The sequence below is a fragment of the Lampetra planeri genome, chromosome 39 (assembly GCF_965212315.1).
Source record: "Lampetra planeri chromosome 39, kcLamPlan1.2.h2, whole genome shotgun sequence".
NCBI classification, from domain to species: domain Eukaryota; kingdom Metazoa; phylum Chordata; class Hyperoartia; order Petromyzontiformes; family Petromyzontidae; genus Lampetra; species Lampetra planeri.
The window spans coordinates 9,944,756-9,963,853 of NC_136145.1; the positions used below are offsets into that span (position 1 = coordinate 9,944,756).

The following is a 19,098-nucleotide window of genomic DNA, read 5'->3' on the forward strand; positions in this document are numbered from 1 at the left end:
CAGTGGATTGGACACGCGGGGTGTCACCACAGCCACCAGCCATGATCGATCCGGCACTGGATGGCCTCCTGAGCAAAGTCGCCGCATCAGAAGCTTCATTGAGACTGCGGAGAGGAATCCGATGAGCTATGAAGCTTTTTGTTGACCTCTCGCAGCTCCGCGCCGTACCAATCCACCTCACGACGCGCACACGAGCAGATTCCATCGCTCCATCTCCACAGGGAGCGTCCTCCATGTACTGCTCTGTACATGACACGGCTGCGATTAAGCGTTGGCTCTCGTCGTGATCAATCCACTCTCACACTGTGACAATCCACGCATCGGCGAGTTGACGATTCCATCGCTCCGTCTCCACAGGGAGGAGTCGCGTCACCCTCGTCATGTCGTGACCAATCCACTGCTGGATGGATCGAGGGCTGCTTTGAGCCGAGTGGCCGCCACCTCTCGCAGTCCCAGCAGCACGATCCACCTCGCGACACGCGGTGGCGCACTCGATGGCTCCATCTCCTCCGCGGTGGAGCGACGTCCTCGGCTAAGACCCCCCTGTGTGTGTTGTTTACACCCAGGGTGACGACCACCAACAACAACACCACCACCAACAACACCACCACCAACAACAACAACCGCCATTCGCCACTAAGTGGCGGTGACGTCACCACGACGCTTGTGCCAGGCCATGTGCACCTTGAGGCCACGTGAAGTGTCGAACGCCCGCTGGCAGGAGGTCACGGGACAGACCCAGCAGGTGCCACGGGTCAACTGACTGAGATGACCGAGATGACTGGCTGATGCACCACCTGTGCCCCCTACTGTGCCAACTTGCTGTGCTTTAGCCACCCGGCGCTCCGCTCGTTGTTGTGAGCGTCGCTCTTCCGCCCTCCGTTGTTGCTGGAGGGCGACTGCCTCCAACTGCCCAGTAGCGTCCTTCACGAGCCTCCTCCACTGAGGCCGATCTTGACACCGCTGGCACCAGTCATCGGCAAGTCCACTCAGCTCCACGTCCTCCTGTACCACATCACTCCATCTCTTCTCTAGTCCGTGCCGCGCCCGTTTAGCCCCCTCTATCCGGCCGAACAAAAGCTGTTTAGGCATGCGGTGGCTGGGCATGCGGGCTACATGACCCAGCCAACGCAGCCTTGCCTGCCGGAGGAGCTCACCGATGGGACTTTGCCCAGATCTTTCAAGGATTTGTGAGCTCCTCACACAATCCAGCCTGGTTAAACCCAGGATGGATCGTAGGCAGGCCAGCCTAAATGTTTCCAACCGGCGAAGATGCTCCATTAGGGGGGTCCACGTTTCGCAAGCGTAGAGAAGGGAGGGAATGACCGTGGCCGAGAAGACCTGAAGCTTCGTGCGGAGTGACAGACCAGGTAGCTTCCACACAGCGTTACGCAACCGATGAAAAGATATTGCCGCTCGACTGATTCGGAGTGAGACCTCTGCTGTTAAACTGGAGCCGGTCATAAGCACACTGCCCAGGTATGGGAAACTCTCCACTCTCTCCACAACTGCCCCATCACCACCACCAACAACACCACCAACAACACCACCACCACCTACAACAACACCACCAACAACACCACCACCAACAACACCACCACCAACAACACCACCACCACCAACAACACCACCACCACCAACACCACCACCAACAACACCACCAACAACAACACCACCAACACCACCACCAACAACACCACCAACACCACCAACAACAACACCACCACCAACAACACCACCAACAACACTAACAACAACACCACCACCAACAACAACATTAACGCTTCTCACGCACTCACCGAAGCCGCCTCACCGCCTTGCGTCTACCACAGCAGCAGTTCCTCGTCCTGCTGGTGATGTTGTTAATTGTATCTGTTGTCCTGGTGATGTTGTTAATTGTATCTGTTGTTTTTAATTGTATCTGTTGCCCTGGTGATGTTAATTTTATTTTTGTCGCGCGAATTAAAAGCGGAGAATTAACGCGTCTGTTCGCGTTCCGCGGCGGCGCGTTACAATTCCCAGCGCTCTTACGCGTCCGACGCGCCACGTGACCGCCTCACAACCAATGGCGAGGCGCCCTCGCCTCAATGAGTTATAGTGAGGGCGCGCGTATCTGCATTACGATTTACAATACATGCCCCGCCGTCTGTCTATGCGGACTACGATTTATAATGCAATGTGAGTGAGCTGCTTTTCTGCACTACAGTTTATAATCAACGAGCGTGAGCTAAATACATTCTGATTTACAAAATGCCTGTCGCTGCATACCTGTGATGCATTATGATTTGTAACGTAATGACAAGTAAATATATGCTTATACGAACAACGCTTTGCATTTTAACGAACGTGAGCTAACGCCGATGTAAATTGCGATGTATAAGGCGTGCCATTGTATACCTATACGTATTATAATGTATAATATGACATCACGCTTGCTGCTTATACTGACTACGGTTTATAATGCATGGCAGCCGATACCTATACGCACTGCGATTTGTAATAGCTGTCATTGCACGCCTATATGCATTGTGATTTGTATTGCATCGATTACCTATGGGTATGATGATGATGGTTGCACCGGTCCCTACACAAGTCACGCACGTCACGCGGCGCATGCGCTTCGGACTTATTACGCGCCAAGATGTTTGTGATGAGATGTCATTATTTATTTCATTAGCAATAGTTCGCGATTTATGGTGACAGTGGTGATAATCGGCGGTTCCAACTCCACGCGTGGCATTGCCGTCAGGGGCCGTCCATAAATGACGTCACGCGATTTTGGACGATTTTTGACCCCCCCCCTCGTCACACGGCGTCACAAAAAGTCAGACCCCCCTCAAATAGGACGTCACAAAGCTCTGCCCCCCCCCCCCCAATAAAACATGCTTCAAATCGCTTTAAACTATTGCCATTGTAGTGCGTATTTAATGTGGCGCTGTACTCTGATGTTGTAGGAGAAAACATTTATTAAAAAGTCTATTTAATTAAGTAGAACGTGTTGTCTATATTTATTTAAAGTTGCGCATGTTGATGTGACGTCACATTTCTCAAACCCCCCCCCCCCTCGTCACACATCGTCACAATGTCTGACCCCCCCCCCCCCTAGGTGCGTGACGTCATTTATGGACGGCCCCTAACGAGATGGGGCGGTTTATCTCAATCTCGACGACTCCATCGTCACCTGTCAACCTATACGGTTCAACACCCAGTGCCGGATTAAGCTAGAGCGGCACGATGTTATAAAGGGGCCCTAAATATAAAAAACACGTTAATATTAAAACACAAACTTTTTTATTTGCACAGTAAAGTAATTGTATTTTTTCATTTGCTATACAGCCAGATAATATGACCGATCGCTAACCTTAAACACCCAGTCGTTCATACAAGTTGAAGGCAGTATAGTACTATAGTAATTGAGCAAGTGCAGAATCACTGAACCGGAATTGATAGCTTGAAAGCGTTTAGCGCGGGGCCCTTGAAAGTGCGGGGCCCGTAGCTACAACACATGTAGTAGTAGCTACTACTACATCTGTTCCAACATATGTTTCAACATATGTACATATGTAGTAGCTACTACATATGTACTCAGCTACCTTTGCTACTGGGATAATCCGGCACTGGGTCTACCCGTATTGTTGTGCAGGGAAATCAAGTAAAACATGAATAGTCTCCTTGTTTGTGTGTCTCCCTTGTGATGATGGGACTTTGTAGGTTGAACGTTGAGGTTTATGAGGGGCACGGGGTGACCAATGAGGTCTGAGTTGGTCTGTCATGAGGTAGGCAGCACTGATAAGGGGTTGACGGGTTTGCGATTATTTTTGGGTCTTTCGGTAAAGTCACGGAGATCGGTTCAAAGAAAATAACAAAAAACTACGACGTTTCGATCACAACACAAGCGATCGTCATCAGGAGGGAAAAAGGAGTATGCGATTCATAAAATTGGAACAGATTAATCGATGATGCTGCTGCTGCGTTGGCGGTGTAACAACGCAAGCACAATTCACACATGAAGGGTCATTGCCTGAAACGTCGCCTATATGTTTTCCTTTGAAGGTCACAATGTTATTAATGAATGCGTTTCGGGGTTGTTAAAGTCACTATAATGTTCTTATTTTAGGAGGGGTGGGATGGTGTGTGTGTGTCACTCATCACATTGTCACCCTCCACTTGGACACTGCATCACCAACACTTCACAAACCAGCTTCTCTTTGAAGCCGACCAGTTGGGAATTCTTACACAACTTTAACTTTTTTCCCAATGCATTTTTTAAAATTAGATGAAGATTTACATAAGATTACGCATTGTATCGACGTGTCAGAACAACTTTCACTGCGGTCCGACAGGCAAACACATAAGTTTAAACTCGTCGGCTTTTGAGACCAATATTCATAATAACGTTTTTTGGGTTCGATCGCGTAAATAAGGTTGATTTTAGTTTTTCTGCGAAACCGGTTATGATTAAAAAAACATTTTTTTTATTTCGCTGCAGATTCCACCCCAGTAGTACCATCAAGTTGTTAGCAAGAGCTCAGAGTTTGAAGGCACGAGCTTCTTTATCCGGAGTCTTTAACGTGGCGTCTTGGGCCATCGCGAGCACAGTCCAATCGTTTGAAGTGGATTGCGTGCGATTTAAATGGTTAGACTCTATGTTGAACTTCTTTTACACCGTACGTAGCCAACCGTGCTAATCGGATGTGCGGGGAAGGACAAACCAAACACAAAAAGCAGTTTTAAAGAAATTTGATCGTCAATCGAGATGATTTCAAAGTGTAATATCGGAAGAGCGTTCCAGACGGCCGCAGAAGCGCATCTGAAAGCGCCACGCGATGCGGTGACGACCGCCGTCGATGGTTAGCAGCCAAAAGCCAAAATGTGATCAAGTAAATCTGTTTATTGGTGAAAAGTGTTACAGTTAAACATTCACATTATACCTACACGATCCAACCTCAAACAACTATTCTGAATTATATATCGGGCGTGAACGCTTATGTAGGAAATTCTAAACTTCCAATTGCGAGATCTAGTTTCTATTCGGCACAATGTTAATTAATCAATAAAGCACAATATCCCTTCATCAGAGCCAGGTTGCTGCATACAAGCGTTCTTTTTTAAAGCCAGAACCTCAGCCACGAGACGCAGGTCCAAATGAAGCAGCAATAGTAGCACTACATTCATGCATGTGCCATGGGTGTTTAAACATTCCATAAATATGGTGGTAATTTACACTAAATAAGTCACAAGTCCAAATTTCAGCCACCGTCGCACCGATAGTGAATGACTTCAGCCCACTGAACCTCCAAAGTTCCCCAGCTGCCCGGCTAGCTCAGTCGGTAGAGCATGAGACTCTTAATCTCAGGGTCGTGGGTTCGAGCCCCACGTTGGGCGCGCACTTTTTTTTTATAATCACATTTTTTTTCCCTCCCTGATTCGTACCTTTGAATTAAAGTCAAAACTGATGTTCACGCGTTTGTTGCCAGACTACTTATTTGCTCAAGCAAGGATGTCAGTTTGAAAGATACTCGATGTTTTAACGAAATCCACATCTGGTTATACGTCTCTTGCGCCCCCCACAGACACATGTTGTAATTTCAAGAATCCTTAAGAATTTCATATTCTACATTCCTTAAAGATTTAAGTGCCGTATAAACCACTTCCCTTGCAGCGATCAACACATCGTTAAAGTTCAAAGTCAAAATAATAAAACGTAGTGCGCAAAGATGGCGTGTAGCATAACAGTGTGCGTTCATGGTGGTGAAGATGTTGCATAGCAGAGCGCCGTGTTTAATGGTGAACAATATGGTATATGGTACAGCATAGTGTTGTAAACGGTAGTGAACAAGATGGAAGACCACAGCAGTGTTCATAGTGAAGACGTTGTATAGCAAAGCGCCGTGTGTTCATGGTTAAAGGGGAGTGAATTTTGGAGAAACTTCCCATATTATTTTAACCGTGTAAACCATTTAACTCCCAATTGTGTTTTGCAAGCTATAATGTTAAGTCGTACGTGTATTATTTTAGGAAACAGATGCAGTGAAATCTAAAGAACGTATTTTTCTCAGGACCCCATATTTGTGGATATTGTTTCACGTGTAAAAGTTGACCGATAGTCAATGAGCACCTGGGAATCCGTGTGAAATGTAAACGAACGTTGCCGTACAAAAAAACCACATTCACACACAACATCCAATATTGAGGGCACACTCTCTGGGGTTCACGTCAGTGCAACGCACACATTGTTCATTTTATTTTGAAGCCTCGCCCAGAGAACATCCACACTGCAAACCTGCACAACTCCCTCAAGCCAGAGCCATCGTGACAACAGGAATGCAAGCACTCCACTCAGTTTTCAATGTAAAGGAATTTCAATCACCCCCCCATTTACAGCGTCGAAATCGAAATAAAGGAATTTCTAGGGTCTTGTTTGGTTAAATGAAGTTGTAAGGCATTAAGTGGCAGTGAAACATCTGTTATAAAGGGCACTAAAACAGGCCACACTCTCAAAAGCAGGTTTCACACCCATGATGGAATACTGTTGGTGCGAATTTTAATTGTTGAAAACATTTGCGCAGAGTTTTAGAACCACTAAATGCCCGCATCGCACCTGTGTCCCAGAGCAGTGCATCGACAACATTTCCTTCAGGGGCTGGTAGGTCATGCCAAGAAGCCACTTGGATTCTTGGCGTTAGCAGCACAAGACGTTTGTACCACGGAAAGCCTTCCCACACTCTCATTAAAACAATATCAGATGGGCTTGGGTGGATAAACAAAGCAAAATATATTGTTCTGTAATATTATGCATGACGACCATTACAATGAGTTACACTGCCGTTTGAAATTGGCGGTGGGTACTTCACATTTGTGGAAAACCGGTTCCCAAAGCAATTTTGCTTCGAGTTAACCACCACAGGTGGTCCAAATCTCACAACTGTCACCCGCACACAAAGAAATGTAACGCCCCAAGGCCCAGCGCCATCCAACGAGAATTGGAGACGAGACAGTATGAGAAGATGACAGTATGAAGAGACAACAGTATTTTGAAAAGCGCTACGCAGGGATGGAATTTCTCCGTGGCACAGTAACATCTCCTAGACTCCAGCACAAGCAGTGGTGATTTAGATAATTGTGGGTTTAAAACATGCACCGAACAGCCGGGAAGACACACAACACAGGGATTCTGAAACCAACATTTGTTGCAGTCATTTTCTTGGCAAGGTTAAGGGAAGAGCGTAGCAAGTTAAATTTATTAATCTTATACTACAACCCCCACCCCAGCTAGTAAAAAAATTACGCCATCCCCTACCATGCGCGTTTCAGTGTGCTCCAACTTTAGATCTTCGCTGCAGCGTTCAGCACTGACAATTGCCAGGCCGTCCTGGGAAACAAGCGCTTTACACACAGCAGGGAGAGCCAATGAAGTTGCCGTCATGTAACCAAAAAAAACCATCCAAAGGCTTTAAGGCCTGGCCTTGGATTATCACAGACAACACAACAAAAATATTACAAAATAAAACTCGCAGTGTTTGGGAATGTGCCGTGAACGCTGCGGGGGGGACTGGTCCAAAAAAAAAAACTAAATGTTGTTGCTTTTCACAAAAAAAAGCAACACGCAAAACCCATCCCCATGATCAAGTGCTGCCCCCCCGCCCCCCCCACCCTACACGGCCACCTTAAAGCTCATCATCGGACTTCTTTTTCTCTTTCTTCTTCTCCTCTTCCACGACCACGGGCTTCTTGGTCGCCTCCCGCTTCAAGTAGCTGATGAAGTCGCTCACCTCGCGGCCCCCCTGCACACGTACATCCACATGCACGTCAAACTCCATCCAAGTCTCTCTTTCGTATGGCATGGGGCACGGAGGGGGGTAAGCAAGTGTTTATAGGTGTCATACAACTATACGGATTGAAGCAATACTGTCAGGATGTGCTGAGATGTCGCATTCCCTCCGAGTGGGACGGCGCTTTTCGAGAGCGTGCACTTGCCTTGCAGGCCTCACTCACCTCGTATTTCTTGGGGCTGTCCTTGCTACCCATCGGGGAGAAGTATATAGTTGGGAACCTGAGTATGCGAGAGGGGCATGGGGAGAGAGTAAAGCACTTAGTAAACGGGGAGATGGTTAGCGGAGATGTGCACATCAAACGCAGCTTCACGGAATAAGGAAACTCACCCTCTGACATCATACTGAGCCGGAACGTCATTCGCTGTGGCGTCCATCTTGGCGATGAGGATGTTGGGGTCGTTCTTGAGCTGTTGAGGAGCAATTATTGAGAACAAATCAATAAAAATCAATACATTTATCAGCAATAATTCAAAGCAACAGGCACACTTGGAAACAAAATTTTGGCATAACGATTTAGTGGACAAAATAGATCTTGACTTCAAGCTTTCGTGACTGCAGGAATTCATATTCTTTGGGTCTTTCGGCAAAGTCACCTAGATAGGTTCAAATTAATAAAAATAAAACTATCTACGTTACTTTACCGAAAGACCCAAAGGCAGCTAAAATAGATTTACACTTTACTCCAATCGTGCACGCAAGAATGGATTACCTTACAGATTGTGAATTCTATGCACAAACTACCATTATTTGAATGAATGAACGATAGGGTGGAAGACGAACAATAAAAATGAGTTTCAAATAACGATTCTTAACAAGGTCATGAAATTACCAATACGGGGAGAGGCCGTACCTTATCGGCGAGCTCCAGGTACTTGGGCTCCAGGTTCTTGCAGTGTCCGCACCATGGCGCGTAGAACTCAATCAGCACGTCTTTGCTCTCGTCGTTCACCAGCTCGTCAAATATCTCGGCCACCACCACCTGCAGAGGTCAGATTGTGCTCATCGCCGCATCACGATCCCCCTCCGCTCGCCCCACCCCATGCCCGTTCGAGTAACAAATTATCCGTACAAACATTGGTTATTGCCGACCACACATGTATCAGCACTTTGTCAAAATTCTGCTGGATGAGGGCCTTCCCATGCCATGCTAGAAATGGGAGTTTTATTTGAGCACACTTCACCATGCAGTTAAGTGAAGATGGGGAATGTGCAGTGGACACCTACGGGCTCTCTGCCCACAGATCGTGATGATGGGGAGCATAGTTGTAAAGTACAACAATTGATTGTGCGCAACTGCCATCTGCAGATGACCACGCAAGCAATCCTGCAGCTGTCTATGACAACTTGTTTGCATGTGGTGGCGACGAATCAAAGTACTGGCCCCCCAGGCTCCATCCTGCTTAGCACCCAAGATCAGGTGCACTCAGGATTATTAGCGATAGGAAAATGCCGACATCTCACGAGAGACATCGCACGAGGATATTGGAGAGTCGGAGAAAGCACAACTAGCTGAAGTTACTATTACACTCATGGCTTTCCTCGGATTGCTTGAACCAAAGTTCCACGCTGCTATGGCAAAATGACTTTCACTCTCTGGGCCCTGGAGAACAGAGTACGTGACGAGGTCATGTTAGAGCTGACCTTCACAGGCCCATCGTTGTCCTCGGGGATGGGCTCAGACTTGAGGTGCTTCTTGAGTTTTCCATCGAAGTAATCCTGCAGGAAGTTTTCAAGAGACTTTCCGTCGCGCCTGTACGCACACAGCACCAAATACACGTGTAAAAAAAGCACGCGTTAACCATCGCACATGGACCTAGCAGGGCTCCACATTACACACCAACCTCATACAGCAAAATCCTGCAAACACTGATTTAGAAACAAACGGCGAAATTATTTTATCAGACACCTCACATTTAGCACCAAGTTTTCAAATATTTTACCAACATTCTATAGACAAGCAAACACAACCAAGCTAACTATTAAATCACCTAAAATACCACCTTTATAAAAATGACAGTGCATAGAAAGGGCAACCCCGATGTGGTATAAAGGGAGAAGCTTGACATATCGTACTTACAAATATTTGAACGTACCCGGAAGTGAAAAGCTCCGTGCCAACTGAAAATCTGCACCGCACGTCAGTCAGTATTTTGAAACCAGGCAGCATCCGCGATGGTGCGAGGCGAGGGGGGGCGCGCTCACTCACGTGAACTCCTCGCGCAGGATGTATTTGTCGCCGTTGCTCTTCTTGATGGCAACCACGGGCACGTCCCCACTCACGTGCTCCAGCCCGTAGTCGGACAGCTGCTGCCCAAAGTCCTTGTGGTTGGCGATGGCGTAGCTCAAGGTGTGGCCCTCTTCGATGAACTTTTTCGCCACCTTCATCACCCTGCGGGGGCGCACACCAGAGCAGCACGAGTGGTTCAGCCAGCGTGATGGAAAGGGGGGGGGGGGGGGGGAAAACGCACGCAGGGAGACATCCACAAACAGCACGCAGGGCAAGACTTCACGCAGAACATGGTTTGTTTTTGCAGTATTGGTCAGAGCTGCGGAGCTTTTAAAAATTTTGACTGCAATGCACAGTTGAAAGGTTAAGGATTGTGTGTTGTTATACTGAATTTCATATTCAAACGATTATTTTTCTCATCGGATTCGATTTCAATGGCTGCATCGTTTTGCCGTTCTGGACAGAGGCAAAGTAACGCTGCACTTCGTTTGAATGCTTCGTCTCCCTTACAAAAGGGCGGCATTTGTATCGACTGCTCAACTGGCTGTCAAAGTTCATAAGCGTATGCGAGTAAATGCGCGAATGGTGGGTGGGTAGGAAGTGCACCTGTTCCTCCAGTAGTTGGAGCCCTTGGGGTTCTTGGTGTAGTCGACGTCATAATAAGCCACCAGCAGGTCCTTGCCCTTGAACAGGTCCTTGTTGTCATCCGTAAGGTGTGGGCAGATTCCCAGACTGAAAGTGGGGAGGGGACAAAAAAACTTAAGACCATCCCCTCCTCCTCCTTCCATAAGCGGTGCATCTTTCGGAATGCTTACGTTTGCAATATCTGTTGTACAATTGAAAACAAATTGTGGACCACAGCCATCTCAAAAGAATGAGCCGGGTGTTGTGGAGAATGCCAGTGATCTCACGCTTTGGAGGCAAGGGTTGGTGTAGATGATATAGATTTGTGATAAATCCGATAGAATATGAAGTGGACAGTAGGGGGCAGTAAAGCAAGCGTGTTAACAAATGTATGCAGTCATTGCCATCCCCACCTGGTTCAAATTCATGCAAACAAAGCCTGAAAATTGTACAAGTATTTTTTTACAGCGCCAAATTAAATCGAGACTCTGCGAGGCTTTTCTGGATAAATACAAGGCAGAGATTAATACCACGATGCATTCTCAATCCACTGCTAGACGAGGGCCACCCCACACCATGCAAGGGTTATTTGACCATATTTCGACCATGCTGGTCAATGCAGGTTGAAGGCAGACATTCCACCATTGCAAAATGTACAAACACTTTGTGCACATAGAATGTCGTTCACACCGTAGCTCGCCAACCGTGCTAATCGAAGGTGCAGGGCGGAGAGAGACAACAAACTAAACACTTGAACAATGGCTGTAATTACACCGCCCCCTGCTGGGAGCATTATGCAGGGCTAATGGTAATGGTTGGACGGGCCGCATGCCGGCGATCGCCGTCGTGCTCACATGTTGTCCTGGATGAAGGCCTTGATCTTGGCAGAGCTGTAGGAGTCCTCGGCATACGTCACCTGCGTCTCCTCGAACTTGCTAGCGAGGCGAAGCGGCCGAAACACCACGATCGCCCTGAACGCGTGCACACACCACGCATGCAATACCCCCAGATCAGATACATGTCCGTGTGTACACCTGACACATTGACATTGTATGCACACCACCTACACTACTCTTAAGTGCCAACTGATAAGTACTACAACTGCTTCCAGTAATTACAGTGATGTATAGGTATACAGAATAAATTGGCAATTCACAGATATCGTTTAATAATCCTCTACATTACAAACGATATCAAATCGAAAGCAGCCAAGTACATTATTTGAACGCTTAGAAACCCTCCCTTACAGGAAGCAACAGCACCCAACGTTATGAAATAGTAAAGTGAAAATATTCGGCCACTGGAATTAGGCTTGACAGAGCAGCAACCGCCAGAAGTGTCAGGCAGGGCCACGAGATGTGTGGTGCGGCAAGCAGATGGCACGGCCGAACGGAGAGCCACTCACTCGTCAGTGCCCTGCTTGTCCAACACGGCCTGTACGTTGCTGTGAGCAAAGCGGTAGTTATCCCTCTGCGAGCTCGCCACCTTCATGAACTCCGTCTGTGCATCGCCGCTCGCATCCTTGAAAAATCCTGCCAACGTAGAAAAAGGGGACAAAAACGAAGACAATCGCATCGTAGCTTTGTTGTTCGTCATGGAAAATTGCACGCATCCAATTGAAGAAATTGAAAAGTGGGGGGGGGGGGGGGGGGGGTAACAAACGGAGCTGCCAACACGGTGCCAATAACCTCGTCAGGAGACCAGTCAAGACCGGTGTAGGATCCTAACAGCAGACGGACGCGGGTCCGGTGGCTCAGGGAAGCTCCTCACCTAAAATGCTGGGGTCGCTATCGCCAACAAACTTCTCCAAGTCCTCGACAGTCTTCAGTTCCACAGAGCTGGGGCCGGCTTGCTTCTTCAGGAAGCCAACGATGCCATCTGCACAGCACACAGACACAGCAGAATATGCACGTGCTCAGACACGTAGCTGGTTTAGCCGACTTTTCTGGACAAAGGGCAACATTATTTGCATCAGCAAAGGGCACTTTAGGAAAACACGTTGTGGAAAAACACCAAAGGGTTAGGTTACCCACAGAAATGACACGACATGTCATCATTATTCCTCCTAAGCCAACATGTTGTATTAGCTCTTATCAAGTGATGGGAAATGAAACTGAAAATCAACAAGAATTAATAAACGTGTCCAACGGGCTTAAAATGATTAAAAATGTTGCAATTAAGCCACCTCAAAAGTAGTATTGTTATTTTTTTGGTTAAAACAATTTGTGCAAATAGCCATCCAATTTCTACAACTCTTATGCTTTGTTTACTGCAAAAAATGTACACTTCACTTAAAAATGGCTGGTGGTATTTAATTTAATTATGAACGTCTTAAAAAGTATACATAAAAGTGGAAATTTTGTTTTTATATGATGCACTAAAAATAGACCCCATCATACACAGGTCGAATATACCAGATGGTAACTTTACCAACATTTGCCAAAGACCCTTTCAATGAGCATCTCCCCCATCCACATCACTCCAGTATCGATTCGCAAGAAAATGCGAGTACCAGCAGTCCGGGGGCCATCGTAGTCGCTGGACAGCTCGCCGTCACGGAATATCTTCAGAGTGGGGTAGCCACTCACGCCAAACTTGTTACATGTTTCCGTGTTGGCGGTGCAATCCACCTGTGACAGTGTAAAGAAAAAACGTCACACCATGCTGAGATTGCCATGTATTTCCTCCCTCCAACACAAGAGGGCATGGCCGTAAAGACTCGGCGTTGATTTTACAAGCGGGCGCATGCTCTGAAAGGGTGAGTAGTGCTCTTACAATTAACTGAAATAAAGCTATTGTTACTTAGACTTGAGGTTTCCACGGCCTTGATACCAATTCATATTATATCCTCACCTTTGTACGACTACGTGATTAAGTGTCATTTAAGCAACAATTTGTGTTTAAGTTACACACAGATTCATACCTCAATTAAGTTAGAATCTAGATAATTTTTTCTGAAATTACGGGTATAGGGAGGGACCTTTCGGCTGACTCTGTACAATCAATATACAACATCGTGCCTTCTCTTACAGGCAATACTGCACACCCACACCCAAGTTGGATTAAGTGTACCGCCCTTTAAAAATGCACTTCCACAGTAAATCGGAGGATTTAAACAAAGTGAAGAATAAAATAAGCCTCTGTAATGTCATTACTTAAAGCATGCTATAGTTAAAATTAAATTGACCGTTGGGCTCCACATATTTGCTTTGCATGTTTAGGCGGTGCAGCTTAGGTTGATTTAAATGCATTCTGCCACGTGAGACAGCACACATTCTAATCCTTAGGATTACCTAAATTCAGTGGCAAGAACTGAAAAGCTGCACACACAAATACACACTACTTCTGAGGAGCTAACACATTCACAAGGCCGCAAAAAACAAGTGTCCTGCATTGGGACCTTTGCTAACTACATTTTAACTTTAATTTACCAGTGGAATTATTCATTCATTTCTTTGTTTCCTGCTTTTGTACTGGTGCCAATTCAAGCTCATTTTATAACAAAAAAAACTAACCTGCTCAGTATAATTCTAGATTTGAAGCTGTCGTGACTGCAAGAATTCATACTCTTAGGTTTTTTCGGTAATGTCACGTAGGTAAAAATAAATAATAAAAATAATCACCTGATACAGTAAATTTATCTGTGACGGTCCCACCTGATGACGGAGACTTGTGTTGCCTCCGAAACGTCGTGATTTATTATTTTATTTCTATAATTTTTATTTTTACCTACGTGACTTACCGAAAAAACCTAACTGCTCAGTATAGTCCGCACCCATAGCGATTTACCCCCGTGTCCCACGCACTCTTTGTACAAGATGAATGATAACACGCTAAACATTCCTCTAAAACTACACCGAGGCTGCACATCATCTCTGGCGACTTCACTTCCGGGGTCATGGTTACAGCGCGACTAGCCACTGCTGCTCACGCAACGAGTGCGCTGTAATAGAAGGGGGAGGGGGAGAAAACCAGACGACCTGGAGAAAGGGCACTCGCACGATATTAAATTAAAATGGTTTCTAAATCGTGACCAATTTAGTTGAGCGAGTGCAAGGTGGCCACATCGAATCACGCAAAGCGCTGCAACTACCAAGTATGCGCCACCACGGCCGGCAGCCCTGTAGTAGGGTTGCAAGGCAGCATCAGCGGTGTTCACATTTCTAGACGTTGCGTATAAACGCAGCCACAATGCACTATCCCTCCCCCACTACAACCAAGCTATGGGCAGCATTCAGGGCAACGCTGCATCGCCCACTTCACGGAGCCCTCCCCTGGGTCGACATCCGTGTCCGGCTCGGGAGGCGTCCCCAACCCCGACAAGCTTACTGAAGGGTGGCAATGAGGGAGGGGGGGAGAACCGGGAAGCAAGAGGTGGAGTGTGTGTGGGGGGGTTCCTATTGAAGTGAAGGGATCAGCGCTGACGACAGCAGCCGGGTGTGGCCAAACGAGAAGACGAGTGGGCGACGAGGCGAACTTTCACCCCTGCCGAGATACCCTCCCCCCATCCCACCGTGCACCCCCAGTAGCTGGGGGTTACGTCGTTAAGGGTGGCAGAAGAGACCCGAAAAGTTCGCCAGCGAGCACGGCAGAGCACGCACCTTGGCCAGCGCGACTGTGTTCTTCAGCTTGGTGGCGGCCTTCTCGTACTCGGGGGCAAGTCGCTTGCAGTGGCCGCACCTGGAGCGAGTCGACAATGATTTGGGCAGCGTCAAGAGGAGGCCGGCGAGGAGCCGCGACATTTGTCGAGTTACACGACACGAACCACGGGCCGTGCACCGACGGCGATTGCGCAATACCAGAGTCGGTTTAGCCACCGTCAGTCAGCATTCGATGAACCGAACCGAGATTCGTTATGTCCACATCTAACGTTAGGTGTGCGGTAACGCTACATTAAACATATTTAATGACAGCTTTATTAACTCGTACATTGAGCTATATTTTCGCGAAGTTAGGTCACATCGATTAATATTTATTACACGGAAAACCAAGTTTGCGTCATGCATTCGTTTTAATCACTATACATGAATTAGCTAATGTACCATTTGACAAACACAAACAATATCTCACGAAAAATCACGATGAGCCTGAACCTGTTTAAACAAAAGTCGATTTACAGCCGACGTTGGAATTTGACCAAAGTCCCGTGTAAAAAATGGATTAAAACCCATTCTCAAACATTAACAAATCACCCACTTCGAGCAGGCACCAGTCAATCAACTTAAAAATCACGGCAGCACACAAGATGCATTTAAACAATTATTTTTACTTTTAAAACGACGGGGAAATTTACTCCAAATTAGTTTAAAGTGCCCGGCCGCGAGCATTTCCTTTAAGACTCGACATGCAAATTAATCAGCGCCACTGCCACACAAACACGACTCATTACCAAGTGCACGGTCACAACTACCGTCACATCTCTTGCAGTGGCGTTCGCCCAGCGGTGTTCTTTCTTGCAACGATTTTCTTTTTAAAAAGCACCGAGACATTTCCATTGGCAACTCAACCCCCTCACCGAAGAAGTACGCGAAGCCGAGAGCCGCGGCCTCGCCTAGAACCCCGCCGGCTTCCCTGCCCCACGCCGGGCGACCTCGCCTCTAGCAAGCGCCTCGCTCACGGCCTCCTCCTCCTCCCCCTCCTCGCTCACCAGGGCGCGAAGAACTCGACGAGCACCATGTCGTGGCCGGCTACTCTGGACGCGAAGTCGGCGTCCGTGAGGTCGAGCACATCGCTGGCGCTCGCCGCGGCGAGCAGCGCGAGGAGGGCGACGAGGGAGCAGGAGGCGGCGGGCACCATGACGGACACCGTGGCGGGCTGCTGCTGCTGTGTGTGTGCTGCTGCTACTGGGGCTGTCTCTGCTGTCTCGGCTCGCGGCTGTCTCGGGGGTGGCGGCAGCGGAGGACCGCAGGAAGAGTGGCGGTCCAGCTGTGTGGCGCGTTTTGATTTGATCCCGCGGCGGCACGTGATGCGACGCGTGCGCTTCGGATTCGTCGCCGACTGCGGGGCGACGTTTGACCCCCGCGCCCAAATCCCTCGCCTCGAGCGGCCCCCGCCCCCCCCCACCCAAGCCCCCACCCCTCACCCCGCCCCCCCTCACCCAGGCCCCCACCACCCCGCCCCCCTCACCCCGCCCCCCTCACCCAGGCCCCCACCACCCCGGCCCACCCCTCCGCCCCCCCCACCACCCCCCGCCCCTTTGTAGTGCTGGCCACGCCAGACAGCACGACAAAGCCAGCGACGTTTCGGGCAGTGGCCCTTCTGAATAGCACAGAACACAGAGCGTTAACACAGAGTATTAACACAGAGCGTTAACACAGAGTATTAACACAGAGTATTAACATAGTGTTAATACTCTGTGTTAACACACACAGAGTATTAACACAGAGCGTTAACACAGATTATTAACGCAGAGTATTAACATAGTGTTAATACTCTGTGTTAACACACATAGAGTATTAACACAGAGCGTTAACACAGAGTATTAACACAGAGTATTAACACAGAGTATTAGCACAGAGTGTTAACACTGAGTATTAACAGAGTGTTAACACGGAGTATTAACACAGAGCGTTAACACAGAGTATTAACACAGAGTATTAACACAGAGTGTTAACACAGAGCGTTAACACAGAGTATTAACACAGAGTGTTAACACGGAGTATTAACACAGAGCGTTAACACAGAGTATTAACACAGAGTGTTAACACGGAGTATTAACACAGAGCGTTAACATAGAGTATTAACACAGAGTATTAACACAGAGTGTTAACACGGAGTATTAACACAGAGCGTTAACATAGAGTATTAACACAGAGTATTAACACAGAGTGTTAACACGGAGTATTAACACAGAGCGTTAACACAGAGTATTAACACAGAGTGTTAACACGGAGTATTAACACAGAGCGTTAACATAGAGTATTAACACAGAGTATTAGCACAGAGTGTTAACACGGAGTATTAACATAGAGTATTAACACAGAGTATTAACACAGAGTATTAACACAGAGTGTTAACACGGAGTATTAACACAGAGCGTTAACATAGAGTATTAACACAGAGTATTAGCACAGAGTGTTAACACGGAGTATTAACACAGAGTATTAACACAGAGTATTAACACAGAGTATTAGCACAGAGTGTTAACACGGAGTATTAACACAGAGTATTAACCAGTGGCGGCTCCTGCAAAATCTCTCAGGGGGGGCAAATGTCTGGATGATTGATAAGGATAAGGTCCACCCATGCAATGGATAAATAAACAGCTTAAGCATGTAAAGGCAACTTCACTTCTTTAATATTAATGAAAAATAAAGTGATTCTTACAATACATCTTGTTTGTTTCTATCTCACTATTATTACAATCCACTCAGAGTATTAACACAGAGTGTTAACACAGAGTGTATAATATTAACACAGAATGTTAACACAGAGTGTATAATATTAACACAGAGTATTAACACAGAGTGTTAATACTCTGTGTTAACAGAATGTTAGCACAGAGTGTTAACACAGAGAGGCCGAGTGGGTAAGTGTTGGGAGACTTCACTTTGACACCGTGATTTCCTGATTATAATGAAACAATGAAAATGTTTCCTGATGTTTTTTTAAATTGTCTCATGTAAGTATTCATACACCAATTGTAAACTTGTTCCTCGGAAAGTCTTTTAAACGTTGACATTTATCATGCTCCGTCAGTCTCCAACTTACCCACCCTTTATGGCCTCGCTGTTGACGTGCTATGAAGAAGGGCTATTGTTCGATACGTCGACTGTTTTATTGGTTTTCCATTTTCAGGCCACAGTGCAATTGAAGAACGTGTTGAATGATGTTTTGTTATTTATGCAAAGGGAACGAGTTGACCTTGCTGTCCATAATGCAGTGCATCAGCAACATTTTTTAATGTGACGTTTAATACATTTTCGTTTTTTGAGTAGAAATAAATTTTTGGTGATTAAAGAGTTCGTCTGTTGCTCATAATCTACTAATTAGTTAACCGTTCATCAGAAAACACGTGAAAACTTCAACTCTTATCAGACCCCGTGGTGAAAACAAGTGCAGTCTCCAAATATTTTATTTATCTATACTGGAGGAAGGCGATGAGGGATCAAGCTCTTTCTCACAGATGTCCAGTAGCCTGGACGATGCCACTGCATTAGCTCTCTGACCTCTCTATATATACGCTATGGAGAAGGGCTGTTACCCGAAACGTCGTCTCGTATATATGTTTTCCCGTTGAAGGCCACGACGCCGAGTTATCGACAAACCTGTCGAGTGTGTTGGCATGTCCCTCGCTGGGTGCGGTTCTTCCGCCTCTGTTGATAAGCAACGCGTCTCGATTTATGGCGTTCTTGCATGCTATGGCCACGTGGCTTTACAATCTATTTGGTTCTTTCGGTAAAGTCACGTAGG

The 19,098-nt window shown here is 46.9% G+C and overlaps 2 protein-coding genes and 1 non-coding gene across 4 annotated transcripts in view; 1 reads left to right on the plus strand and 2 right to left on the minus strand.

Annotated features, from left to right (window-relative positions):
• The window catches only part of LOC144731610 (peptidyl-glycine alpha-amidating monooxygenase B-like), a 42,771-nt gene extending 40,708 nt beyond the window's left edge, over positions 1-2,063 (minus strand). For both annotated transcript variants that reach the window (XM_078612796.1, XM_078612795.1), the window contains exon 1: positions 1,800-2,063. The gene's annotated coding sequence lies outside the window, so the exon portion shown is untranslated. The remainder of the gene's footprint in view (positions 1-1,799) is intronic.
• A 3,249-nt stretch (positions 2,064-5,312) lies between these two features.
• On the plus strand, positions 5,313-5,385 carry TRNAK-CUU (transfer RNA lysine (anticodon CUU)). Its single transcript has one exon. It is a non-coding gene; the product is annotated as a tRNA-Lys (tRNA).
• An 825-nt stretch (positions 5,386-6,210) lies between these two features.
• On the minus strand, positions 6,211-16,733 carry PDIA3 (protein disulfide isomerase family A member 3). Its single transcript, XM_078612797.1, has 13 exons — positions 16,334-16,733; positions 15,288-15,366; positions 13,199-13,316; positions 12,457-12,564; positions 12,092-12,218; positions 11,541-11,657; positions 10,669-10,794; positions 10,042-10,224; positions 9,477-9,585; positions 8,686-8,814; positions 8,163-8,242; positions 7,996-8,053; positions 6,211-7,784 (listed from the first exon to the last, which is right to left on the minus strand). The coding sequence occupies exons 1-13, from the start codon at positions 16,480-16,482 to the stop codon at positions 7,668-7,670; spliced, it is 1,500 nt and encodes a 499-aa protein (XP_078468923.1). The 5' UTR covers positions 16,483-16,733; the 3' UTR covers positions 6,211-7,667.
• Positions 16,734-19,098: the final 2,365 nt, after the last annotated feature.

Coding starts and splice junctions, on each gene's coding strand:
- PDIA3 (XM_078612797.1), bottom strand. CDS start 16,482: ATGGTGCCCGCCGCCTCCTGCTCCCTCGTCGCCCTCCTCGCGCTGCTC. Junction 12,565..13,198: donor CGATGGCCCCCGGACTGCTG/GTACTCGCATTT, acceptor TGTGCTGTGCAG/ATGGCATCGTTGGCTTCCTG. Junction 7,785..7,995: donor ACAGCCCCAAGAAATACGAG/GTGAGTGAGGCC, acceptor GTACGTGTGCAG/GGGGGCCGCGAGGTGAGCGA.